The 27972-nt window shown below is 41.8% G+C and overlaps 1 protein-coding gene across 1 annotated transcript; it reads left to right on the forward strand.

Moving 5' to 3' along the window:
• The first annotated feature begins 12729 nt into the window (after window positions 1–12729).
• kctd12.1 (potassium channel tetramerisation domain containing 12.1) lies at window positions 12730–14327 on the forward strand. Its single transcript, XM_024388509.2, has one exon. The coding sequence runs from the start codon at window positions 12758–12760 to the stop codon at window positions 13631–13633; it is 876 nt and encodes a 291-aa protein (XP_024244277.1). The 5' UTR covers window positions 12730–12757; the 3' UTR covers window positions 13634–14327.
• Window positions 14328–27972: the final 13645 nt, after the last annotated feature.

Below are 27972 nucleotides of genomic sequence, written 5' to 3' on the forward strand. Positions count from 1 at the left end.
CAGTTGCAGTTGTAAATGAGAACTTGTTCTCAACTAGCCTACCTGGTTAAATAGGTGAAATAAAAATAAATAAATAAATAATCATTGTGGACCTTTAAGGTTGCAGTGACACATCCATAACCTGAGTGGAAACCAGATTGCATACCCGAAAGAATACTATAGATATCAAGAAAGCCAGTCAGTTGGTTATTGACAAGTTTTTCCAACACATTTGATAAACAGGGCAAAATAGAAAAAGTCCTATAACAGTTAGGATCAGCTTGATCTCCCCTTTAAATAAAGGACAACCTGTGGCTGCCTTCCAAGCAATGGGAACCTCCCCAGAAAGGAGAGACAGGTTAAAAAGGTTGGCAATAGGCTTGGCGATGATAGGGACAGAAACCTTAAAGAAGAAAGGGTCTAAACCAACTGACCCAGATGTTTTTTTGGGGTCAAGTGTAAGGAGCTCCTTTAGCACCTCGTACTCAGTGACTGCCTGCAGGGAGAAACTTTGTAACGGGGCAGGGGAAAAAGAGGGAGAAGCATCTGGGATAGTCACATTAGAAGGGGTGGGAGATGAGGAAATGTTGGACGGGCAAGGAGGCATGGCTGAGTAAAATTGTAATCCTGACTTAATGAAGTGGTGATTAAAGAGCTCAGCCATGTGCTTCTTGTCAGTAACAACCACATCATCAAATTTAAGGGACATGGGCAGCTGTGAGGAGGAGGGGTTATTCTCCAGGTCTAACCATTTTCCAGAACTTCTTGGGGTTAGACCCACAGAGAAAGAACTGCTCCTTAAAGTAACTAAATGTGGCCTTCCGGATAGCCTGAGTGCACTTATTTCTCATTTGTCTGAACTAGAGAAAGTCAGCCTGAGTATGCATGTGCCGAGCCTTTCGCCAAATGCAATTCTAGAGGTGGAGTATCTCTGCAGGATCACGGTCGAACCAGGGGCTGAACCTGTTTTTAATGATCATTTTCTTCATGGGGGCGTGTTTGAAAACAATACCACTGAAAATATAAAAAAGAAGGTCCAAGCATCTTCAACAGAGGGAATCAAGCTGATTCTATACCATTTTACAGAGGCCAGTTCATGAAGGATGGCTTGCTCATTACATTTTTTTATGACAAATCAGAACAGGTCGTTTCACTGAGCAGCCATTACGAACACAGGCTTAGGACACTAAAAGGACTCTGGAAACCACCAAAAGAAAGATGCCCAGGGTCCCTGCTCATCTGTGTGAATGTGCCTTAGGCATGCTGCAAGGAGGCATGAGGACTGCAGATGTGGCCAGGGCAATAAAAACTAATTCAGCAAGCTTTGACACACTGACAGTCAGTGATCACTAAGGTAATTACAGAAAACACCAGACTGATAACACATCAGGATTATTTGTGAGGATAACATTGAGGAGAGTAGCCTTTTCTGGGTGTTTGGTGTCATACATTGTGGGATCGGTGATAATCTGAGAAAGATTTAGGGAGTCCCATTGCTTTAGGACTTGGTCAGGTGGTTTAAACATGTCCCAGTTTAGGTCACCTAGCAGGACAAATTCAGACTTAGTGTAAGGGGCCAGAAGAGAGCTTAGGGCAGGTAGGGTACAGGCCGATGCTGATGGAGGATGATAGAACCCAGCAACAGTCAACAAAGAGCTATTTGAAAGTTTAATGCTTAAAACCAGCAAATCAAATTGTTTGGGGACAGACTTGGTAGAGACAACCAGGAACTTTGGAAGATCTGTCTTGCTGAAAAAGGTTATAACCAGAAAGGTTAACGTCAGTAGTCAAAAAATTCTTCCTTAACCTTGTCTCAGTAATGACCAACACATTTGAATTGGAACCCACATTTTCAATTGATCCATTTTAGGTAATAAGCTTCTAGTGTTAATGTGCAGAAAACTCAGGCTTTTATGAGAGCAGAAATCAGTGTAGCAGATATCAGAGCACAAGTCAGAATTGGGGCTAGTAACAATAGATGGGCCAGGGTATACATTCACATTTCCAGATATCATCAACAGTAATACAATCAAGTCATGACATAGGACAGGGAGAGCTCTGCAGTGTTTATTTATGACATCTGAATGTGCATAAGATGGCAACAAAATCCTATTGTACAGCAATTTCATCAGGCAACATGAATACAAATGTAATGAGGTCTGTGTGTAGCCGGGTGAAGGAGAGATGGACAGTGGGGCCCGCTGTAGTGGGGCTGGTGGAGGCGCTGGACGACCTCCGCCTCTCTCCCAATGATCCATCGTCTGCAGCACGAGATCCATGGCGGTGCCCAGACATTGCAATATGGTGCCCAGACATTGCTGGACGCGCTTCTCTCTCGCCACAGGGAGGGCGTCTGCTCCTGCGGACTCCATTCTTGGTGAGTAATTCTGTAATGAGGTCTGTGTATAGCTTGTGTAGAGGAGTCAGGCGCAAGACAGCAGATACAGTGCCTTGCGAAAGTATTCGGCCCCCTTGAACTTTGTGACCTTTTGCCACATTTCAGGCTTCAAACATAAAGATATAAAACTGTATTTTTTTGTGAAGAATCAACAACAAGTGGGACACAATCATGAAGTGGAACGACATTTATTGGATATTTCAAACTTTTTTAACAAACAAAAACTGAAAATTTGGGCGTGCAAAATTATTCAGCCCCTTTACTTTCAGTGCAGCAAACTCTATCCAGAAGTTCAGTGAGGATCTCTGAATGATCCAATGTTGACCTAAATGACTAATGATGATAAATACAATCCACCTGTGTGTGTAATCAAGTCTCCGTATAAATGCACCTGCACTGTGATAGTCTCAGAGGTCCGTTAAAAGCGCAGAGAGCATCATGAAGAACAAGGAACACACCAGGCAGGTCCGAGATACTGTTGTGAAGAAGTTTAAAGCCGGATTTGGATCCAAAAAGATTTCCCAAGCTTTAAACATCCCAAGGAGCACTGTGCAAGCGATAATATTGAAATGGAAGGAGTATCAGACCACTGCAAATCTACCAAGACCTAGCCGTCCCTCTAAACTTTCAGCTCATACAAGGAAAAGACTGATCAGAGATGCAGCCAAGAGGCCCATGATCACTCTGGATGAACTGCAGAGATCTACAGCTGAGGTGGGAGACTCTGTCCATAGGACAACAATCAGTCGTATATTGGACAAATCTGGCCTTTATGGAAGAGTGGCAAGAAGAAAGCCATTTCTTAAAGATATCCATAAAAAGTGTTGTTTAAAGTTTGCCACAAGCCACTTGGGAGACACACCAAACATGTGGAAGAAGGTGCTCTGGTCAGATGAAACCAAAATTGAACTTTTTAGCAACAATGCAAAACGTTATGTTTGGCGTAAAACCAACACAGCTCATCACCCTGAACACACCATCCCCACTGTCAAACATGGTGGTGGCAGCATCATGGTTTGGGCCTGCTTTTCTTCAGCAGGGACAGGGAAGATGGTTAAAATTGATGGGAAGATGGATGGAGCCAAATACAGGACCATTCTGGAAGAAAACCTGATGGAGTCTGCAAAAGACCTGAGACTGGGATGGAGATTTGTCTTCCAACAAGACAATGATCCAAAACATAAAGCAAAATCTACAATGGAATGGTTCAAAAATAAACATATTCAGGTGTTAGAATGGCCAAGTCAAAGTCCAGACCTGAATCCAATCGAGAATCTGTGGAAAGAACTGAAAACTGCTGTTCACAAATGCTCTCCATCCAACCTCACTGAGCTCGAGCTGTTTTGCAAGGAGGAATGGAAAACAATTTCAGTCTCCCGATGTGCAAAACTGATAGAGACATACCCCAAGCGACTTACAGCTGTAATCGCAGCAAAAGGTGGCGCTACAAAGTATTAACTTAAGGGGGCTGAATAATTTTGCACGCCCAATTTTTCAGTTTTTGATTTGTTAAAAAAGTTTGAAATATCCAATAAATGTCGTTCCACTTCATGATTGTGTCCCACTTGTTGTTGATTCTTCATCGCCCAAACAAGGAGAGGGACCGACTTTGGCGAAGTCGTGACAACAAAGCCGGTTAGAGGTGGTTAGAAATACATGGCATGCCAAAAGTCTCTGTAACCAATAGAGTCCTGAGTGTGGGAACAAACATAGTCTGTCCCACGAATGGGTAAAGAAAGTTTGTAGTCAACAAAGTATGCAGGAGTCATGAGGCAAATAGCAAAATGCACAAGAAAAAAAAAATATATATATAACAACTTGGGGCTAGCCATTGTAAGTTCAGAGTCACTCACCCCAACCGTGCGTCTGTGCTGGAGGTGAGCGAAAGCTCGGGAGAGAGGGGTGAGTGTGGTGGATGTACCTGTTCAAAACAGGGGGAGACAGGCCAGGACAGACGGTGAACAGATCGCCAGGTGGAATCCATGCAGAAGTGTAGCAGGCAACGGGAGTAGGTGTCACACCCACTTGGGAGTAGCTTTTATTTCTGGAGGCAGATTTCTTGTAGAAAATGCCAGTGAATGGTATTTTATTTATTTATTTATTTTACCTTTATTTAACCAGGTAGGCAAGTTGAGAACAAGTTCTCATTTACAATTGCGACCTGGCCAAGATAAAGCAAAGCAGTTCGACAGATACAACGACACATAGTTACACATGGAGTAAAACAAACATACAGTCAATAATACAGTATAAACAAGTCTATATACAATGTGAGCAAATGAGAAGGGAGGTAAAGGCAAAAAAGGCCATGGTGGCAAAGTAAATACAATATAGCAAGTAAAACACTGGAATGGTAGTTTTGCAATGGAAGAATGTGCAAAGTAGAAATAAAAATAATGGGGTGCAAAGGAGCAAAATAAATAAATGAATTAAAATTAAATACAGTTGGGAAAGAGGTAGTTGTTTGGGCTAAATTATAGGTGGGCTATGTACAGGTGCAGTAATCTGTGAGCTGCTCTGACAGTTGGTGCTTAAAGCTAGTGAGGGAGATAAGTGTTTCCAGTTTCAGACATTTTTGTAGTTCGTTCCAGTCATTGGCAGCAGAGAACTGGAAGGAGAGGCGGCCAAAGAAAGAATTGGTTTTGGGGGTGACTAGAGAGATATACCTGCTGGAGCGTGTGCTACAGGTGGGAGATGCTATGGTGACCAGCGAGCTGAGATAAGGGGGACTTTACCTAGCAGGGTCTTGTAGATGACATGGAGCCAGTGGGTTTGGCGACGAGTATGAAGCAAGGGCCAGCCAACGAGAGCGTACAGGTCGCAATGGTGGGTAGTATATGGGGCTTTGGTGACAAAACGGATTGCACTGTGATAGACTGCATCCAATTTGTTGAGTAGGGTATTGGAGGCTATTTTGTAAATGACATCGCCAAAGTCAAGGATTGGTAGGATGGTCAGTTTTACAAGGGTATGTTTGGCAGCATGAGTGAAGGATGCTTTGTTGCGAAATAGGAAGCCAATTCTAGATTTAACTTTGGATTGGAGATGTTTGATATGGGTCTGGAAGGAGAGTTTACAGTCTAACCAGACACCTAAGTATTTGTAGTTGTCCACGTATTCTAAGTCAGAGCCGTCCAGAGTAGTGATGTTGGACAGGCGGGTAGGTGCAGGTAGCGATCGGTTGAAGAGCATGCATTTAGTTTTACTTGTATTTAAGAGCAATTGGGGGCCACGGAAGGAGAGTTGTATGGCATTGAAGCTTGCCTGGAGGGTTGTTAACACAGTGTCCAAAGAAGGGCCGGAAGTATACAGAATGGTGTCGTCTGCGTAGAGGTGGATCAGAGACTCACCAGCCGCAAGAGTGACCTCATTGATGTATACAGAGAAGAGAGTCGGTCCAAGAATTGAACCCTGTGGCACCCCCATAGAGACTGCCAGAGGTCCGGACAGCAGACCCTCCGATTTGACACACTGAACTCTATCAGAGAAGTAGTTCGTGAACCAGGCGAGGCAATCATTTGAGAAACCAAGGCTGTCGAGTCTGCCGATGAGGATGTGGTGATTGACAGAATCGAAAGCCTTGGCCAGATCAATGAATACGGCTGCACAGTAATGTTTCTTATCGATGGCGGTTAAGATATCGTTTAGGACCTTGAGCGTGGCTGAGGTGCACCCATGACCAGCTCTGAAACCAGATTGCATAGCAGAGAAGGTATGGTGAGATTCGAAATGGTCGGTAATCTGTTTGTTGACTTGGCTTTCGAAGACCTTAGAAAGGCACGGTAGGATAGATATAGGTCTGTAGCAGTTTGGGTCAAGAGTGTCCCCCCCTTTGAAGAGGGGGATGACCGCAGCTGCTTTCCAATCTTTGGGAATCTCAGACGACATGAAAGAGAGGTTGAACAGGCTAGTAATAGGGGTGGCAACAATTTTGGCAGATAATTTTAGAAAGAAAGGGTCCAGATTGTCTAGCCCGGCTGATTTGTAGGGGTCCAGATTTTGCAGCTCTTTCAGAACATCAGCTGAATGGATTTGGGAGAAGGAGAACTGGGGAAGGCTTGGGCGAGTTGCTGTTGGGGGTGCAGTGCTGTTGACCGGGGTAGGAGTAGCCAGGTGGAAAGCATGGCCAGCCGTAGAAAAATGCTTATTGAAATTCTCAAATATGGTGGATTTATCAGTGGAGACAGTGTTTCCTATCTTCAGTGCAGTGGGCAGCTGGGAGGAGGTGTTCTTATTCTCCATGGACTTTACAGTGTCCCAGAACTTTTTTGAGTTAGTGTTGCAGGAAGCAAATTTCTGCTTGAAAAAGCTAGCCTTGGCTTTTCTAACTGCCTGTGTATAATGGTTTCTAGCTTTATTTAAACAGCAGGAGGGGGGCTTCAGAGGAAGCTTCAAAGACTCATGACACTTGTTGGGCCCAAAGCCCTTTACTTCACACCTTAGTGCTAATTGAGTGTGTATCTGGTCTGTCCTTTCAAGCCTGGGAGCTCAGTTCCAGTTTGGATGGTGTCCTCAGGTCTCTGCTGTTTGTTTGCTAGAGCACCCTCTGTATAACTTGGAAAAATAAAACCTTGGAAGCAGTAATCTCTCCTGTTAATTTTGGACAAAATTAGGTTGTAGGTTTGGAGTTCTGATCCGGAGCGAAGGCCATGATGTGGAGAGTAAGTTTAAATTAACCTTATTTTACTATTTATTTTTAGATTGACCAATGGTGATTTATATACAGTTGAAGTCAGAAGTTTACATACACCTTAGCCAAATACATTTAACTCAGTTTTTCACAATTCCTGACATTTAATCCTAATAAAAATTCCCTGCCTTAGGTCAGTTAGGATCACCACTTTCACAAGAATGTGAAATGTCAGAATAATAGCAGAGAGAATGATTTCTTTCAGATTTGATTTCTTTCATCACATTCCGAGTGGGTCAGAAGTTTACATACACTCAATTAGTATTTGGTAGCATTGCCTTTCAATCGTTTAACTTTGGTCAAATGTTTCAGGTAGCCTTCAATAAGCTTCCCACAATAAGTTGGGTGAATTTTGGCCCATTCCTCCTTACAGAGCTGGTGTAACGGAGTCAGGTTTGTAGACCTCCTTGCTCGCACACGCTTTTTCAGTTCTGCCCACAAATTTTCTATAGGATTGAGGTCAGGGCTTTGTGATGGCCACTCCAATACCGTGACTTTGTTGTCCTTAAGCCATTTTGCCACTTTGGAAGTATGGTTGGGGTCAATGTCCATTTGGAAGACCCATTTTTAACCAAGCTTTAACTTCCTGACTGATGTCTTGAGATATTTCTTCAATATATCCACATAATTTTCTACCCTTATGATGCCATGTATTTTGTGAAGTGCACCAGTCCATCCTGCAACAAAGCACCCCCACAACATGATGCTGCCACCTCCGTACTTCACGGTTGGGATAGTGTTCTTTGGCTTAAAAGCCTCCCCCGTTTTCCTCCAAACATAATGATGGTCATTATGGCCAAACAGTTCTATTTTTGTTTCATCAGACCAGAGGACATTTCTCCAACAAGTACAATCTTTGTCCCCATGTGCAGTTGCAAACCGTAGTCTGGCTTTTTTTATGGCTTTTTTGGAGCAGTGGTATCTTTCTTGCTGAGCAGCCTTTTAGGATATGTTGATATAGGACTCGTCTTACTGTGGATATAGATACTTTTGTACCTGTTTTCTACAGCCTCTTCACAAGGTCCTTTGCTGTTGTTCTGGGATTGATTTGCACTTTTCGCAGCAAAGTACGTTAATCTCTAGGAGACTGAACGCGTCTCCTTCCTGAGCGGTATGACGGCTGCATGGTCCCACGGTTTTTATACTTGCGTACTATTGTTTGTACAGATGAACATGGTACCTTCAGGCGTTTGGAAATTGCTCCCAATGATGAACCAGACTTGTGGGGGTCTACAATTTTTTTCAGAGGTCTTGGCTGATTTCTTTTGACTTTCCCATGATGTCAAGCAAAGAGGCACTGAGTTTGAAGGTAGGCTTTGAAATACATCCACAGGTACACCTCCAATTGACTCAAATTGTCAATTAGCCTATCAGAAGCTTCTAAAGCCATGACATCATTTTCTGGAATGTTCCAAGCTGTTTAAAGGCACAGTCAACTTAGTGTATGTAAACTTCTGACCCACTGGAATTGTGATACAGTGAAATAATCTGTCTGCAAACAATTGTTGGAAAAATGACTTGTGTCAAGCACAAAGTAAATGTCCTAACCGACTTACCAAAACTATAGTTTGTTATTAACAAGAAATGTGTGGAGTGGTTGAAAAACGAGTTTTAATGACTCCAACCTAAGTGTATGTAAACTTCCGACTTCAACTGTATGTACCTGCAGAGAAATCCAAGTTATCTAGCTCCAAATCTATACTTTTGTAAAAACCATGTTGAAAGATGTGAGATGAAGCTGTGTGTCTCTCTGAGGGAGGCTATAAACTATCAATGTTCGCTAACAATAAAGATACTTATAAACAAGTCAAGGTACCTACCCAGCATCTACTGAAAATATTTTTCCTCTTCACTGCCACTTCAAGAAGATATTTACTAAAATATTCTGAGCTTCATGTCTCACCAGACAGCATGAGGTTGGTGTCTAAAACGGATCATTTGAATATACAGAATCTACAGTAAGCATAAGAAATACAGTATTGTATGTTAGAGTCATTTTTACAGGACGCCTTCAATTACAGTTAATAACAGTATTTTTCAGCATTTTACCCACACTGCACGTGCAATCTACAGCATTAATGCTGTAAAACACATTTACGGTATTTTCAAATCAAAATCAAATCAAACTTTATTTGTCACATGTGCGAATACAATACAAGTGTAGACCTTACCGTGAAATCTTACTTACAAGCCCTTAACCAACAGTGCAGTACAATAAATAGTTCAGAAAATATATACCAAATTAACTAAAGTAAAACAAATAATGAAAAGTAACACAATAAAATAACAATAACGAGGTTATATACAGGGAGTACCGGTACCGAGTCAATGTGCAGGGGTACAGGTTAGTCGAGGTAATTTGTACATGTAGGTAGGTGTGAAGTGACTATGCATTAGAGGTCGACCGATTATGATTTTTCATTGCCGATACCGATTATTGGAGGACCAAAAAAATCCGATACCGATACCGAACACTTATTTAACTGAATATAATACATCAATAAAAATCCATTTAGCCTCAGATAAATAATGAAACATGTTCAATTTGGTTTAAATAATGCAAAAACTAAGTTTTGGAGAAGAAAGTAAAAGTGCAATATGTGCCATGTAAAAAGCTAAGGTTTAAGTTCCTTGCTCAGAACATGAGAACATATGAAAGCTGGTGGTTCCTTTTAACAGGAGTCTTCAATATTCCCAGGTAAGAAGTTTTAGGTTGTAGTTATTATAGGAATTATAGGACAATTTCTCTCTATACGATTTGTATTTCATATACCTTTGACTATTGGATGTTCTTATAGGCCCTAGTAGTGCCAGTGTAACAGTATAGCTTCCTTCCCTCTCCTCGCCCCTACCTGGGCTCGAACCAGAAACACATCGACAACAGCCACCCTCGAAGCAGCATTACCCATCGCTCCACAAAAGCCGCGGCCCTTGCAGAGCAAGGCGAACAATTACTCGGAGCGAGTGACTTTTGTCTCGGAGCGAGTGACTTTTGAAACGCTATTAGCTAGCCATTTCACATTGGTTACACCAGCCTAATCTCGGGAGTTGATAGGCTTGAAGTCATAAACAGCTCAATGCTTGAAGCACAGCAACGAGCTGCTGGCAAAACGCACTAAAGCAAATGCAGTAAAGTGTTGTTGAATGAATGCTTACGAGCCTGCTGGTGCCTACCATCGCTCAGTCAGGCTGCTCTATCAAAATCATAGACTTAGTTATAACATAATAACACACAGAAATATGAGCCTTTAGGTCATTAATATGGTCGAATCTGGAAACTATCATCTCGAAAACCTGACGTTTATTCTTTCAGTGAAATATGGAACCGTTCCGTATTTTATCTAACAGATGGCATCCATAAGTCTAAATATTCCTGTTACATTGCACAACCTTCAATGTTATGTCATAATTACGTAAAATTCTGGCAAATTAGGCGGCCCAAACTGCTGCATATATACTGACTCTGCATGCAATGAACGCAAGAAAAGTGACACAATTTCACCTGGTTAATATTGCCTTCTAACCTGGATTTCTTTTAGCAAAATATGCAGGTTTAGAAATATATACTTCTGTGTATTGATTTTAAGAAAGGCATTGATGTTTATGGTTAGGTACAGTCGTGCAATGATTGTACTTTTTTCGCCAATGAGCTTTTATTAAATCATCCCCCGTTTGGTGAAGTTGGCTGTCTTTGTTAGGAAGAAATAGTCTTCACAGAGTTCGCAACGAGCCAGGTTAGCAGGCAATATTAACTAAATATGCAGGTTTAAAAATATATACTTGTGTATTGATTTTAAGAAAGGCATTGATGCTTATGGTTAGGTACACATTGGAGCAAGACAGTCCTTTTTCGCGAATACGCACGGCATCAATTATATGCAACTCAGGACATGCTAGATAAACTAGCAATATCATCAACCATGTGTAGTTAACTAGTGATTATGATTGATTGATTGTTTTTTATAAGATAAGTTTAATGCTAGCTAGCAACTTACCTTGGCTTCTTACTGCATTCGCGTAACAGGCAGGCTCCTCGTGGAGTGCAATGTAATCAGGTGGATAGAGCGTTGGACTAGTTAACTGTAAAATTGCAAGATTGAATCCCCGAGCTGACAAGGTAAAAATCTGTCATTCTGCCCCTGAACAAGGCAGTTAACCCACCGTTCCAAGGCCGTCATTGAAAATAAGAATGTGTTCTTAACTGACTTGCCTAGTTAAATAAAGGATAAATAAAGGTGTAAAAAAAATATATACATATATATATATTTTAAAAAATTGGCCAAATCGGTGTCCAAAAATACAGATTTCCGATTGTTATGAAAACTTGAAATCGGCCCTAATTAATCGCCCATTCCGATGAATCAGTTGACCTCTACTATGCATAGATAATAAACAGCAAGTAGCAGCAGTGTACAAAGCAAATGGGGGGGTCAATGTAAATAGTCCGGTGGCTATTTGATGAATTGTTCAGCAGTCTTATGGCTTGGGGTAGAAGCTGTTAAGGAGCCTTTTGGTCCTAGACTCGCCACTCCGGTACTGCTTGCCATGCGGTAGCAGAGAAAACAGTCTATGACTCGGGTGACTGGAGTCTCAGACAATTTTTTGGGCCTTCCTCTGACACAGCCTAGTATATAGGTCCTGGATAGCAGGAATCTTGGCCCCAGTGATGCACTGGGCCGTACGTACTACCCTCTGTAGCGCCTTATGGTCAGATGCCGAACAGTTGCCATACCAAGTGGTGATGCAACCGATCAGGATGCATTCTAAAGTGTTTTACTGTTGAAATTACAGAAAAGTATTACAGTGTAGTCTATTACAGTAAAATATTGCAGTTATGTTCAGAATAACAAATAGGCAAACGAATAAACAATTAGGCTATTTTTCACAGGTACAAATATGTCAGACTGTGGATTAATATCAATATTGTGATCCAAACATTTTCTATGGTGACCTGACCTAGGACGGGATTCAGGCCAATCACGGGTTATAGCCTCGGCATTGATGCTTTAAACAGACATTTTTAATTGAGATGATATATACTGTGAATGGGATCTCCGCAAACGTGGGAACATTGCCTTTAAAAGCCAAAATGCCAATAACCTGCAAAAAAATATTGTCCCTTTAAATGTGTGACTTATTCAATGTACCTTTCTTGTAACATGACTGATCTAGGCTAATAGAGAAAACGATGGTACAATATCCCCACTGAGCAAAAACTGGTTGAATCAACTTTGTTTCCATGTCATTTCAACCCCAAAAATCAACAAGAGGATGTTGAATCAATGTGTAAAACTAATTGGATTTGCAAAAAGTCATCAACATATGGGTTTTTCATCTTGTTTTCCACCAACGTTTAACCTAAATCCAATGACATGGTGACATTTGTTGTTGATTTGACATTGAATTCCTGTTAGATTAAATCCAATTTAAATCAAAACTAAACTTTAAATTGACATCTGTGCCCATTGGGTCCTGTCTCCCCTAGTCTCACCATTGTCATAGAATGCAGTCATAGACTAGGCCTACAGTAGGTCTATTGTTGGTAAAGAGTTAACAGTCATCATTCAAATCAGCTGTCTACTCTCTCCTCCCCCCGCAAGCACAGCATTACATAAACAAACCGCTAGACTTTCTGTCTCATTATTATAGGGATTCCAGTCGGTGACAGTAACACAGAACTGCGCGTAAAGATGGCAATGACGGACACAGAGTGGGGGAGCTCAAATCGAGCTGAGTCTGGGTCCCCATTCTCTGAGATAATTGAACTGAATGTCGGGGGACAGGTGTATGTGACACGGCACATAACTTTGGTTGCCGTTCCAGACTCGCTCCTCTGGACCATGTTCAGCAAGAAGGCTCCAAAGGACCTGGCGCGAGACGGCAAAGGGCGCTACTTCTTGGACAGGGACGGTTTCTTGTTCCGTTATATTTTAGACTACCTGCGGGACCTCAACCTGGTGCTGCCTGATTATTTCCCCGAGAAAAGCCGGCTGCAGAGGGAGGCTGAGTTTTTCCAGCTGCGGGACCTGTCCAAGCGCCTGAGCCCCAGCATGAGCAAAGAGAACTCCATTAACGAGGAGATTTGCCAGAGCGACACCGAGGAGAGTGCACTTCAGTGCGGCACCGGGTCCTCCGGCGTTGGCATGGAAACTTTGCGCATGATGACTGCAATGAGCAGCGCTCGCTCCCAGTCTCTGGAGTCCAGAAAGTCGGGCTACATCACAATTGGATACCGGGGATCGTACACTATAGGGAGAGATATCCAAACCGACGCCAAGTTCAGGAGAGTGGCGCGCATCACGGTGTGCGGGAAAACTTCCCTTGCTAAAGAAGTGTTCGGGGACACTTTGAATGAGAGCAGGGACCCCGACCGGCCACCGGAGAGGTATACGTCCCGTTACTACCTGAAATTCAATTTCCTTGAGCAGGCGTTTGACAAGCTGACCGAGGTTGGCTTTCACATGGTGGCTTGTAGCTCCACGGGCACATGCGCTTACACCAGCAATGACCCAAACGAGGATAAAATCTGGACGAGTTATAACGAGTATGTGTTCTGTCGGGACTAAAATGTTAATATGGTCACCACCTGAGCCCACCCACTGCCAACAGAAAATTACTGTTTTGTGTTTACTCGTGTAAATAGACATCTCATAATTACCACAAAGAGAATAGGGCCTGCATATTTGATCTTTGACATTGTCTCCAGCATATATTATTCAATGTCATTATTTAAAATATCTTTACATATTTAATGGGAAATAGCCACAGACTATAGGTCAATACACACTAACCTAGAATTCCGGATGTTATCATATGTTAATTTTCCTTGTGGAGATGGCTATTGAATGAATTCATTGAATGACATTTTACACACACGCACATGTAACAGATGTCCCATGAAGACAAGAAGACGGGTCATATTTGATAAATCTCTTGAGTTGTGTTTGTAAAGAAAGGACTGTCCAGCCAGCGATCCCAGATTGGTGTTTATTCTGAAGATAGACACAAAGGAGCACATTAGATGTGCCGGACAACAATATGTTGATTGCTGTAGATTAGTGATTTGTCTTTTAGCATGGAAATAACTGTGAATTAGCAGGGAGCTAATGCGACCATTACAAATATGGCATGCTAGCTAACTTGCTCTTACAGCAATGACATACAAAAGCACACCCCAGGAAGCCCTCAATATCTAACAGGTAACACACACACACGCATATATATACACAAATTATACAAAACATTAAGGATACCTGCTCTTTCCATGACATAGACTGACCAGGTGAATCCAGGTGAAAGCTATGATCCCTTATTGATGTCACTTGTTAAATCAACTTCAATCAGTGTAGATGAAGGGGAGAAGACCGATTAAAGGAGGATTTTTAAGCCTTGAGACAATTGAGACATGGATTGTGTATGTGTGCCATTGAGGGTGAATGGGCAAGACAAAGGATGTATTTGCCTTTGAACGGGGTATGGTAGTAGGTTCCAGGCGTCAATAACTGCAACGCTGCTGGTTTTTCATGCTCAATAGTTTCTCGTGTGTATCAAGAATGGTCCACAATCCAAAGTACATCCAGCCAACTTTTTTATTTTATTTTTTATTTCACCTTTATTTAACCAGGTAGGCTAGTTGAGAACAAGTTCTCATTTGAAACTGCGACCTGGCCAAGAAAAAGCGTAGCAATTCGACACATACAACAACACAGAGTTACACATGGAATAAACAAAACATACAGTCAACTTGACACAACTGTGGGAAGTATTGGAGTCAACATGGGCCAGCATCCCTGTGGAACGCTTTCAACACCTTGTAGAGTCCATGTCCTGACGAATTGAGGCTGTTCTGAGGGAAAAAGGGTGGGTGCAACTCAATATTAGGAAGGTGTTCCTAATGTTTGGTATACTCAGTCTATCTATCTATCTATCTATCTATCTATCTATCTATCTATCTATCTATCTATCTATCTATCTATCTATCTATCTATCTATCTATCTATCTATCTATCTATCTATCTATCTATCTATCTATCTATCTATCTATCTATCTATCTATCTATCTATCTATCTATCTATCTATCTATCTATCTATCTATCTATCTATCTATCTATCTATCTATCTATCTATCTATCTATCTATCTATCTACAAATGTACATAGTGAACCCAGAGTATTTCAGAACGTGACCTACTGCTTGTATAGCAATATCAGACTAGGAAGAATTGACGTTCACAATCTCCTATCTGCAAGCATGACCAATGGCATAACACCTTATTGATATGTAAATTCAACCAACCAATAGGAATATGTAAACATACGCATGCACTTGATTCACACGGGAAACTGTTGAGCATTCTCCACCCAGCAGTGTTGCAGGTCTTGACACAAACCGGTGCACCTGGCACCTACTACCATACCCCATTCAAAGGAACTTGAATATTTTGTCTTGCCCATTCACCCTCTGAATGGCACACATACACAATCCACGTCTCAACTGTCTCAATGTTTAAAAATCCTTCTTTAACCTGTATCCTCCCCTTCACTGATTAGAAGTGGACTTAGTGACACCAATAAGGGACCATAACTTTCACCTGGATTCACCTGGTCAGTCTATGTCATGGAAAAACAGGTGTTCATAATGTTTTATACACTCAGTGTATACATGCCACCTTTCAGTTATTTCATAGACCGGTCACCATGGTTCCCTGCCTCTGACTGGTAACCTTCAGTGTTGTTTTCTGAATCCAGTCTTGTTAAAAAAATAAATAGAGTTGATTTATGTAAGAGATGATTTTGAATGTCCAAGAGTAATAGACATACATGTATTTCTACTTTATTTTGTGTACTAGAACTTCTACAGAGCCTATATTGACCTGAAATAACTTGCATTATTAGCCTACAAAGACCACATCTCTGCCGAGCTGACAAATGCAAATTCCTGTAGTAATAATGGTGTTGTAATGAAATTGTGTTATTTATCTGTGCGAGACTAGGCAATCAAAGCATTCCTCCCTGTCTCAATTTGCATGACAATGTTAAATTAACCCCCATCAGACTCCACTTTGTGATCCATAAAGTTAATACAACAGCGTATAGACATGGCAGAACATTATTCTATTATTTTACAGCATTTTAGTCAGGGTAATTCATTCATTAGAGGCTTGCTTTATCAAATAATGTATTTTCTACTTCATTCCACAGTAGTCTGATTGCCCAAAAATATGCATTTGTTTTGTTGCGTTGCATATTTGTTAACTTGTTCAGATACTGAAATAAAGTCTTCTGCAATTCTACCATATTGTCTACGCTAAGTTTACCACTGACTGAAGACACTGTGCTGGATCTTTCCTAACCATAAGTGGTTTCCATTTCTAGAGAGAGGGGCCATTACCCCTAGAGGGTTGCAGGTTCTAATACAGGGCTGTCGAGAGAAATCTGGTGGGAGTGAGCATCAGCATTCCAGGTGACACCTACTGCCATTGATCAAGGTACATAACCCCAAAACCGCTCAAGGGTTGCTGCTCTGCGAGAGACTGCCATGTGTGATGCGTCAAGTTGGGAACTTGTGTGTCACTTCATAGAAATGATCTCTTCATCGAAAGATGTTCTTGAATGATCAGAAGATTCTCTTCTATACAAATATTCTGTATAGATGACTCCCTTCAATTCATTTAAGTTCCTTCGCTGAATACACATGTGAAAAAGAACGTTTCACATTGAACAGCATCAATCATTGCCGAATCACATCTCTTTACTGTCCGATTGCAGAGTTGTCAAACTTTGTACATCACATACATTACTTTTACATTTTGTGGAGAGCCATAATAAGAGCCTATAACACCAATCATACTCATGTTCTCTCATCATGTTGGTGACAAGGGTGAGTTCTGCACTGGGAACAGACTGGTTGACCTACACCACCGGATGTCACAGGAAGGCGAAAAAGATCAACAAGAACAACAACCACCCAAGGCACTGCCTGCTCCCCCCGTTACCATCCAGAAGGCAAAGGTCAGTGCAGGTGCATCAAAGCTTGGACAGAGAAACTGAAAAACAGCTTCTATCTCAAGGCCATCAGACTGTTAAACAGCCATCACTGGCACAGAGAGGCCGCCGCCTACACAGAGACTCAAAATCATTGGCTACGTTAATAAATGTATTGCTAATCACTTTAAATAATGCCACTTTAATAATGTTTACATATCTTGCTTTACTCATCTCATATGTACGCTATCGTTGAAAAGTTTGGGGTCACTTAGAAATGCCCTTGTTTTTCAAAGAAAAGCACATTTGTTGTCCATTAAAATAACATCAAATTGATCAGAAATACAGTGTAGGCACTGTTAATGTTGTAAATGACTATTGTAGCTGGAAATGGCAGATTTTTAATGGAATATCTACATGGGTGTACAGAGGCCCATTATCATCAACCATCACTCCTGTGTTCCAATGACACGTTGTGTTAGCAAATTCAAATTTATCATTTTAAAATGCTAATTGATCATTAGAAAAACTATTTTGCAATTATGTTAGTTGAGTATCTGGAGCATCAACATTTGTGGGTTTGATTACAGGCTCAAAATGGCCAGAAACAAAGGACTTTCTTCTGAAACTCGCCAGTCTATTCTTGTTCTGAGAAATGAAAGCTATTCCATGTGAGAAATTGCCAAGAAACTGAAAATCTTGTACAACGCTGTGTACTACTCCCTTCACAGAACAGCGCAAACTGTCTCTAACCAGAATAGAAAGAGGAGTGGGAGGCCCTGGTGCACAACTGAGCCAGAGGACAAGTACATTTTTTACCTTTATTTAACTAGGCAAGTCAGTTAAGAACAAATTCTTATTTTCAATGACGGCCTAGGAACAGTGGGTTAACTGCCTTGTTCAGGGGCAGAACGACAGATTTGTACCTTGTCAGCTCGGGGATTTTAATTTGCAGCCTTTTGATTATTAGTCCAACGCTCTAACCACTAGGCTACGCTGCCACACCTACATAAGAGTGTCTAGTTTGAGAAACAGACGCCTCACAAGTCCTCAACTGGCAGCTTCATTAAATAGTACCCGCAAAACACCAGTCTCAACGTCAACAGTGAAGAGGCGACTCCGGGATGCTGGCCTTCTAGGCAGAGTTGCAAAGAAAAAGCCATATTTCAGACTGGCCAATAAAAAGAAAAGATTTAGATGGGCAAAAGAAGACAAACACTGGACAGAGGAACTCTGCCTAGAAGGCCAGCATCCCGGAGTCGCCTTTTCACTGTTGATGTTGAGAGTGATCTTCAGTTTCTTGGCAAGTTATTGCATGGAATAGCCTTAGTTTTTCAGAACAAAAATAGACTGATGAGTTTCAGAAGAAAGTTCTTTGTCTCTGGACATTTTAAGCCTGTAATCCAACCCACAAATGCCGATGCTGCAGATACTCAACTAGTCTAAAGAAGGACAATATTATTGCTTCTTTAATCAGAACAACAGTTTTCAGCTGTGTTAACATAATTGCAAAAGGGTTTTCTAATGATCAATTATCCTTTTAAAATGATCAACTTGGATTAGCTAACACAACATGCCATTGGAACACAGGAGTGATGGTTTCTGATAATGGACCTCTGTACGCCTATGTAGATATTCCATAAAACATCTGCCGTTTTCAGCTACAATAGTCATTTGCAACATTAACAATGCCTACACTGTATACATTTGATCAATTTGATGTTATTTTAATGGACAAAAATGTGCTTTTTCTTTCAAAAACAAGGACATTTCTAAGTGACCCCAAATTTTGGAATGGTAGTGTATATACTGTATTCTATACCATCTATTGCATCTTATAAGTACATATTCTTATTCCATTCCTTGACTTAGATTTGTATGTTAGGTAGTTGTTGTGGAATTGTTAGATATTACTGCACTGTTGGAACTAGAAGCACAAGCATTTCACTACACTCGCATAACATCTGCTAACCATGTGTATGTGACCAATAAAATGTGATTTGATTTGAAAGCTGTTTCCACATAATTTCAACAAAAATATACTATGATTTTCCACCGGATGACATGAATTTTTAATTGTTGGCTTTCTTCCACTAAACAACCCAAATCGAATGATATGGTTCAGATTTTTGTTGATTCCCTTAGATTCATGTTAGTTGACAACTCAATCAAATATAAATGAAAACTAGATGTCGAACTGACGTCTGTGCCCATTGGGTTGCCCCATGCCACGGAAAAAGCTCTGAGACCTAGAGTGAAAACCACATTATCAAAGCAGTGGGTTATTATCGGCTATAAGTGCAATGGGTTTCCAGATTATTATTGTACTTATTTTCATTTTCACTAAGTGCACATGTAACACAGTGTTGCTTCCGTCCCTCTCCTCACTCCTCCCTGGGTTCGAACCAGAGACCCTCTGCACACATGAACTGCCTCCCACGAAGCATCGTTACCTATCGCTTCACAAAAGCCGCAGCTCTTGCAGAGCAAGGGAAACAACTACTTCAAGGTCTCAGAGCGAGTGACATCACCGATTGAAGAGCTATTTGCGCGCAAAGTCAGAGGAATCTGTTCTGTTATTTAATTTAGTTCAGATGGATAAAGACATGATCCCACTCTGATATGAATATTAACAGATTTTGGTGTTGTGGATGCCTAATCCACACGATGCTCCTTCATTTGCAAATATCAGATTAATATTTTTAGAAAGGCCGGCTTGGTTTAAGGCCTGGCTTCAATCCGAAAACGTTTTAAAGTACACTTGACATTTAAAGGTCATTTCAAATTGAGCCGACATCTGCTGTGTTTACCTTGAATGCGATCAACTTTGCCGCTACAAGCTGCATTGTCTACAAGATCAATGGTCCATCCCAGGTCCATCCCGGCCTGGGATGGACCAGTCTTTTTGGCATTTTTTTTTTTTGGCATGCCCTATGGCCAGTCTGTTTCTGACTGATAGGCTCAGTATCCAACACTGAGAATGGATCATCTTTCATTAGTGGGAACAACCCCACAGCTGATTCAACTCATGCATTAAACTTTACATGCTCCACAGCCACTCCACATGTACATGTTTAGGAGATGTTAGAATCCCTTTCGTTCTTCTGTTTTCAACACACATCGGGCTGTGTATGATGTCTCGGTGCAAAATGGAGCAGCTGGGCTCTTTTATGATGTCATTATCATTTCAAGTGTAAGTAATCAAAGGCTCCAGCTGCAGACAGAAGAGGAGAGAGAGAGAGGAGAGAGAGAGGAGAGAGAGAGGATCTGCCATGAGGGAGTGAAAGGAGAAATTGAGTTGAGCCATAGAGAATGATAGAGGCCTCTAGTGCCATTGGGGGTTTTACCCATTTTAATGTAATCAACTGGGTGGGACTTCAAACTTTATTGGCTGATCCCTCCTGGTGACCCTGTTGGCATCGTGTCCAGAAAGGATCAGCCAATCGTGAAGAACAAAATTGACTACTTTTAAAATGGAGATAGCCTCAATGGCGCTGCCCATGCTGTCAAAGATGCTATAATGGCACAGATACAAAGATGAGTCCTCTATATCTCTCTATGAGTAGTATGGACGTGCACTGATTGGAATCATCCTCGTTGGTTAGGATGTGTTGCACCTGTCGCCTCATTAGTTTCACCTGTGCTGGCACAGGTGATATTTAAGAGCTGCAGTGTCAAAGAAATAAGGGGTGTGAGAGATGTTGGAAGAGCTGCATGGCTATTTAGCATGTCCTAATTAAGTTCTTAAAGAAAGTTTTTTAAATTTTGTTTTTATGCCCTAAAAAGTTGGTGGGTGTTTTCTTTTCCTTTAGTTTGTCTGATATCATGTACATCTAGTGGGTGTTAGTAACTCAAGTTTGTTTGGCCAGCACCCCCATAGATGCTTTTGACAACCCATTTTAAAACCCCACCTGTTTTGTTTTGGTTGTTAGTGACTCATTTGCTAGTTACCATTTTTCTGTTGATAGATGATTTGGGGTTTGTTATTGGGGAGTGTAAAAACAAATTGAGGTCTTGTCTGGGATCTTGTGCCCCAGATTTTTTCTGTAGATGCTAAAATTACTCTGAAGCAGTGAATTTTTCTTAAAGATGAACTCTAATTTGGCTGCATTTGTGGGAAATCCTCCTTGAGATTCTACATAAAGGTCTCCCGGCTGCGACAGAGCCTTGACTCGAGCCCAGAATCTCTAATGGCACAGCTAGCCACTCTTTTTGTTGAGATACTGTATGTCCGGAGGCGCTTGATTAAGTTTGTGTTGACTACTTTGACACGCCATTTCTTGGCAAGACGATTGGCCCAGTGCATCTCCGTGATGTTCCAGTTGCACTGAGGTTACCTCGCGACGGTAGGTAGTATGGCGTCAGAAAGACATATGACCGTATGTGGCGTAACTTCTTCTGGTCTGAAACAGGATGTTGGTTTACTGTAAATCTTGTGACGCTTGCCAACGGACAGGTAAACCAAACTGTACCGGTTGCACGTGTTCAGCCTATTCCTGCTTTTGACAAACCTTTTGACAGGATGCTGGTGGACTGTGTAGGCTCTGTCACCTGGAGCTGCATTGGAAAATGGTCCAGGAACACAAGGAAAGCACAAAGGACTATACCTAAGTACGAGTCGGCCATTCCCTCTCCGAGGGGCCAAAATGTATCTCTATTATTGTATCACCCAGTCCTCTGGATACTGTATAATTTCAAAGATTTTACTGAGGTAGAGTTCATATAAGGAAATCAGTCAATTGAAATAAATAAATTAGGCCTATGGATTTTACGACTGGTCAGGGGAGCATAGGCCTACCCACCCGAATTCATTAGGCCCTAATCAATGGATTTCACATGACTGGAAATACAGATATTGTTAGGAATTTTATGAGTAAATGACTAAACAATATCCCCATGTTAAATAGAACTGTGTAAACTATACCCTGTTTTACAATATCTGATTAATAATGTTAGTTCATAAAGAAGGGGGATTATGTGGCATGAACAAGGAGTAATTAAACATAATGAACACCATTCCAACTAGTCTGGGGAGGAATGGGTTCTGGGTTAAGTAAGCAGATAGGGTCGTTAACCTATGGTTGAACCGACGAAACTTAGCTCTGGGGTGTTTTAGATGAGGCAATGAGTGCATTCCTAGGTTTTCTGTTAACTAGAACTGTCAGCTAAGTGGTGATCGATAATGGTGAGGGGTCAAGAGTTAATTCAGTTATGTTGTGTGTACTGTGTGTGTGCTAGTGGGTCAGAATGAACTTTTGTAGTTGCTCTGTCTTGGTCGGGAGGAGGAGATTCATTCACCAATGATGTCATATTTTGTATACAAACTGTTGTTCGTGGTAACATGGTAGCGCGCTCCGAGAATAAATACTGTTATCTATTATTGATAAGACTGGTCTCCGTCTATTTTATGCAAACAAGAATCTTACAAATTCTCATAAAATAGACTATGTGAATTCAATTAATGAAAACATATTGGAAATAATTAAATGACGTTAACAGATATGCGTCTGTTGGTCACTTGAACATTACAGCTTCCAGGAATTGTAAACAGATCCTTGCGACATGGGGCCATGCATTATCATGCTGAAACGTGATGGCGGTGGTTGAATGGCATGACATTGAGCCTCAGGATCTCATCACAGGTATCTCTGTGCATTCAAATTGCCATCGTGATAATGCAATTGTGTTTGTTAGCCGTAGCTTATGCCTGTCCATACCATAAACTCACCGCAATCATGGTGCACTCTGTTCACAACATTGACATCAGCAAACCGCTCGCCCACACGATGCCATACACACTATCTGCCCGGTACAGTTGAAATTGGGATTAATCCATGAAGAGCACACTTCTCCAGTGGGCCAGTGGCCATCAAGGGTGAGTATTTGTCCACTGAAGTCAGTTACGATGCCACACTGCAGTCAGGTAAAGACCCTGGTGAGGATGAGCACGCAGATGCGCTTCCTTGAGCGCTTCCTGACAGTTTGTCCAGACTTTCTTTGGTTGTGCGAACCCACAGTTTTATTAGCTATCAGGTGGCTGGTCTCAGATGATCCCGCAGGTAAAGAAGCCAGATGTGGAGGTCCTGGGCTAGCCGTGGTTACACATGGTCTGCAGTTGAGGCCGGTTGGACATACTGCCAAATTCTCTAAAACAGTGTTGTCGGCTTATGGTAGTTTAATGTTAATTTCTCTATCTGGCAACAGCTCTGGTGGACATTCCTGCAGTCAGCATGCCAATTACACACACCCTCAACTTGAGACATCTGTGGCATTGTGTTGTGCCAAAACAGCACATTTTAGTGGCCTTTATTGTCCCCAGCACAAGGTGCACCTGTGTCAGGATCATGCTGTTTAATTAACTTCTTGATATGCCACACTTGTCAGGTGGATGGATTATCCTAGCAAATGAGAAATGCTGACTACCAGGGATGTAAACACATTTGTGCACAACATTTGAGAGAAATGGAAAATGTTGTGTGTATGGAACATTTCTGGGAACTTTTATTTCAGTACATGGAACCAACACTTTACATGTTGCATTTTTTGTTCAGTCTATATGAATCTTCACTGAGGAAAACTCTGAAGCTATCTATATGGATGATCTCTGTGGTAACTTGTATCAGGGTGAACTCTATTACACTATCCAAAGGGATTTTATCTCAGGAATTCTGTCTATTTACTTAAGTCTCATCTCACACAAGCCTTTAGATGCTTATTTTTTATCGCATCTACGCAAAGCGATGCTCATTCATGTCTTGATTTGACCTTTACACTGCATATTCGTCGCCAAACCCACTGGCTCCAGGTCATCTACGTAGATGTTTCTATTGTGTTAGACTGTACGTTTGTTTAAAACATGTTCTCAACTGCTCTACCTGGTTCAATAAAGGTGAAATAAAAAATTTACTTCATTGAATTGCATTGGTGTGACATTGGGGTGAAAATGTTGTGATGACACGACCTGGGGAAATTACATTTTTTGGGAAAATGTTTAGTGGTCCCAGGATCCCGGTTACTGGTGTTAATCCGTATCATGAATAGATCCTATCCACGGTACCATGATGTCATAGATGACCTTTACTAGACACTGCTGTTTCTTTAAGTCATCCACCTGCTGTGTAATATCAGTGTCCAAAGGATCCTCCAGTCTTCCTCTTCTGGCCATTTGAGCCTGGTCAGGGAGATGGGGCGGAGGTTGATGGAGTTGCAGGGTAGAGGGCAAGGGTGGGCTTGGAAGGTGCATTGATTGTTGGTCAGAACGGCCTGGAGGTGATGAACCACCTGTCGATGGGCCCTCAGGGAATAGCAGATTGCAAGCACTCTTAAACCATCTCTATGGGCTCCTTTTTGAGTTAAAATGTTTACTCAATTTAACTGATTTCAATCTAATTAGCAAACACACCAGTGTCTATTTTCAGATGATTGAACTAGACTTGCTAATCTATGATGGCACAGACACTCCTAAAAACTGGACAGACAGGCATAATTGCGCATAACAAATCTAGAAATAAAAGCACAAAGGAAGCGTGCAAGTAGTAGAAGTGAAGTAGCAGAATGTCCATCTCTTTGTTTAAACAACCATGGATACTAGAAACACGGGCGGGACTTCCTTTCCAAGGAGCCATCCCTTTTGGGTCAAAAATTACATTGCACCACACTGTCAGCCCTCTTTGCGTATTCTCTGTAGAATTCAACGGAGGGCTGGGTGTCTGGGTTTTCACTCCACCCTTTTGTACTTAATTGCTGATTTAATGTCACTAATAAACTCCCCTCACCTAATTGAAGGGGGAAAAACCTGCAGACGCTCGGCCCTCTGTGGAATGAGTTTGACACCCCTGCCTTAACGTCTCTACCACACCTACAAGATTTTACTTCATAAGGAAATCAGTCAATTGAAATAAAGTAGGCCTATGGGTTTCATGACTGGGCAGGGGTGCAGCTATGGGTGGGCCTTGGAGGGCATAGGCCCACCTACTGGAGAGCCAGGCCCAGCCAATTAGATTGGTATAAAGCCCTTGTGGGGAGAAACTCAGACATAAATACTCCTCAGCACCACCCCACACCCACTCAGACGATCCAGCAGTTGAAGAAGACTGATGTGGAGGTCCTGGGCTGGCGTGGTTACACGTGGTTGTGAGGCCATTTGGACGTACTGCCAAATTGGCAAAGGCACTTGGACTTACTGGCAAAAAGCTCTCGGTGGACATTCCTGCATGCAGTTGCACACACACTCAACTTGAGACATCTGTGGCATTGTGTTGTGTGACAAATGCACATTTTAATGTGGCCTTTTATTATCCCCAGCACAAGGCACATATTTGTAAAAAAAAAAACACACAAAAAAACATGTTTAATCAGCTTCTTGATATGGCACACCTGTCAGCTGGATGGATTATCTTGGCAAAGGAGAAATGCTCATTAACAGGGATGTAAACACATTTGTGCAAAACATTTTGAGAGAAATATGCTTTTTGTGAGTATGGAACATTTCTGAGATTTTTTTATTTTAGCTCATGAAACATGGGACCAACAATATTACATGTTGCATTTATATTTTTGTTCAGTGTATAAAAGGAATAGGGTGTCCTTTGGGATGTAAAACAATGAACCAGTGAGAGTACTGATATCTGTGATCACAGACAACTGTTCTGTTATACTACTATGTATGTATCAGCAACAACAATAAAGTCCCTTTTTCAGGACCTTGTTTTTCAAAGATAATTCATAAAAATCCAAATAATTCACTCATCTTCATTGTAAAGGATTTAACTTTTTGGCGTACCCATCCCGTTAGCGGGATCATTGCAGAGCGCCAAATTCAAACTAAATTACAAAAAATATTGAATTTTACAGCTAAAGCAAACCAAGCGTTTATGTAAGGACATCTCTCTCAGCAGACAAAACATTACAAACAGCTAGCAGCAAAGTAGATTGGTCACAAAAGTCAGAAAAGCAATAAAATGAATCGCTTATCTTTGATGATCTTTGGATGATTGCACTCACGAGACTCCCAGTTACACAATAAATGTTCCATAAAGATTATTTTTATATCCAAAATACCTCCATTTGGTTGGCGCGTTACGTTCAGTAATCCACAGGCTCGAGCGGTCACGACGGGGCAGACAAAAATTACAAATAGTATCCGTAAAGTTCGTAGAAACATGTCAAACGTTTTATAATCAATCCTCAGGTTGTTTTTACAATAAATAATTTATCATTTTTCAACCGGACCATAGCTTTTTCAATAGGAGAGAGAGAGAAAATGCCTGCTCCAAGCTGTTGGCGCATTCAAAACTCTACTGGCACCCAGCCATCCACTGACACGTTCTCGCTCATTTTCTAGAAAAAAAGGCTGAAACTATGTATAAAGACTGTTCACACCATGTGGAAGCCATAGGGAAATGAATCTGGTTGATATCCCTTTAAATGGAGGGAAGGCATGCAATGGAACGGGGAGGTTTCAAAATAAGAGGCACTTCCTAGTTGGATTTTCCTCAGGTTTTCACCTGCAATATCAGTTCTGTTATACTCACAGACAATATTTTGACAGTTTTGGAAACTTTAGTGTGTTTTCTATCCTAATCTGACAATTATACTAATGACACTTGAATTCATATTCTAGCTTCTGGGCCTGAGAAATAGGCAGTTTCATTTGGGTATGTTTTTCATCCAAACATGAAAATACTGCCCCGTACACTCAACAGGTTTTAAACACTGTTTCCCATGCTTGTTCAATGAACCATGAACAATTAATGAACATGCACCTGTGGAATGGTCGTTAAGACACTAACAGCTTACAGACTGTAGGCAATTAAGGTCACAGTTGTGAAAACTTAGGACACTAAAAAGGCCTTTCTACTGACTTCTCATCTGCGTGAACATGCCTTAGGCATGCTGCAAGGAGGCATGATGACTGCAGATGTGGCCAGGGAATTTTTTTTGCAATGTCTGTACTGTGAATCTACTAACACAGTGCTACAGGGAGACAGGATGGACAACTGATCGCCCTCGCGGTGGCAGACCACATGTAACAGCACCTGCACAGGATCGGTACATGTAACAACACCTGCACAGGATCGGTACATCCGAACATCACACCTGCGGGACAGGTACAGGACGGCAACAACTTCCCAAGTTACACCAGGAACTCACAATCCTTCCGTCAGTGCTCAGACTGTCCGCAATAGGCTGAGAGAGGCTGGACTGAAGGCTTGTAGCCCTGTTGTAATGCAGGTCCTCATCAGACATCACCGGGAACAACATCGCCTATGGGCACAAACCCACCGTCACTGGACCAGACAGGACTGTCAAAAAGTGCTCTTCACTGTCGTGGTTTTGTCTCATCCAGGGGTGATGGTCGGATTCGTGTTTATCGTCGAATGAATGAGCGTTACACCGAGGCCTGTACTCTGGAGCAGGATCGATTTGGAGGTGGAGGGTCCGTCGCGGTCTGGGGTGGTGTCACCGCAGCATCGGACTGAGCTTGTCATTGCAGGCAATCTCAATGCTGTGCATTACAGGGAAGACCTCCTCCTCCCTCATGTGGTAGCCTTCCTGCAGACTCATCCTGACATGACCCTCCAGCATGACAATGCCATCAGCCATACTGCTCGTTCTTTGCGTGAATTCCTACAAGATCGGAATGTCCGTGTTCTGCCATGGCCTGTCACACCCTGACCATAGTTTGCTTTGTACGTTTCTATGTTTTGTTTGGTCAGGGTGTGATCTGAGCGGGCATTCTACAGTGCCTTGCGAAAGTATCCGGCTTTAAACTTCTTCACAACAGTATCTTGGACCTGCCTGGTGTGTTCCTTGTTCTTCATGATGCTCTCTGCGCTTTTAACGGACCTCTGAGACTATCACAGTGCAGGTGCATTTATACGGAGACTTGATTACACACAGGTGGATTGTATTTATCATC

The sequence above is a fragment of the Oncorhynchus tshawytscha genome, linkage group LG26 (genome assembly GCF_018296145.1).
Source record: "Oncorhynchus tshawytscha isolate Ot180627B linkage group LG26, Otsh_v2.0, whole genome shotgun sequence".
Classification (NCBI taxonomy): domain Eukaryota; kingdom Metazoa; phylum Chordata; class Actinopteri; order Salmoniformes; family Salmonidae; genus Oncorhynchus; species Oncorhynchus tshawytscha.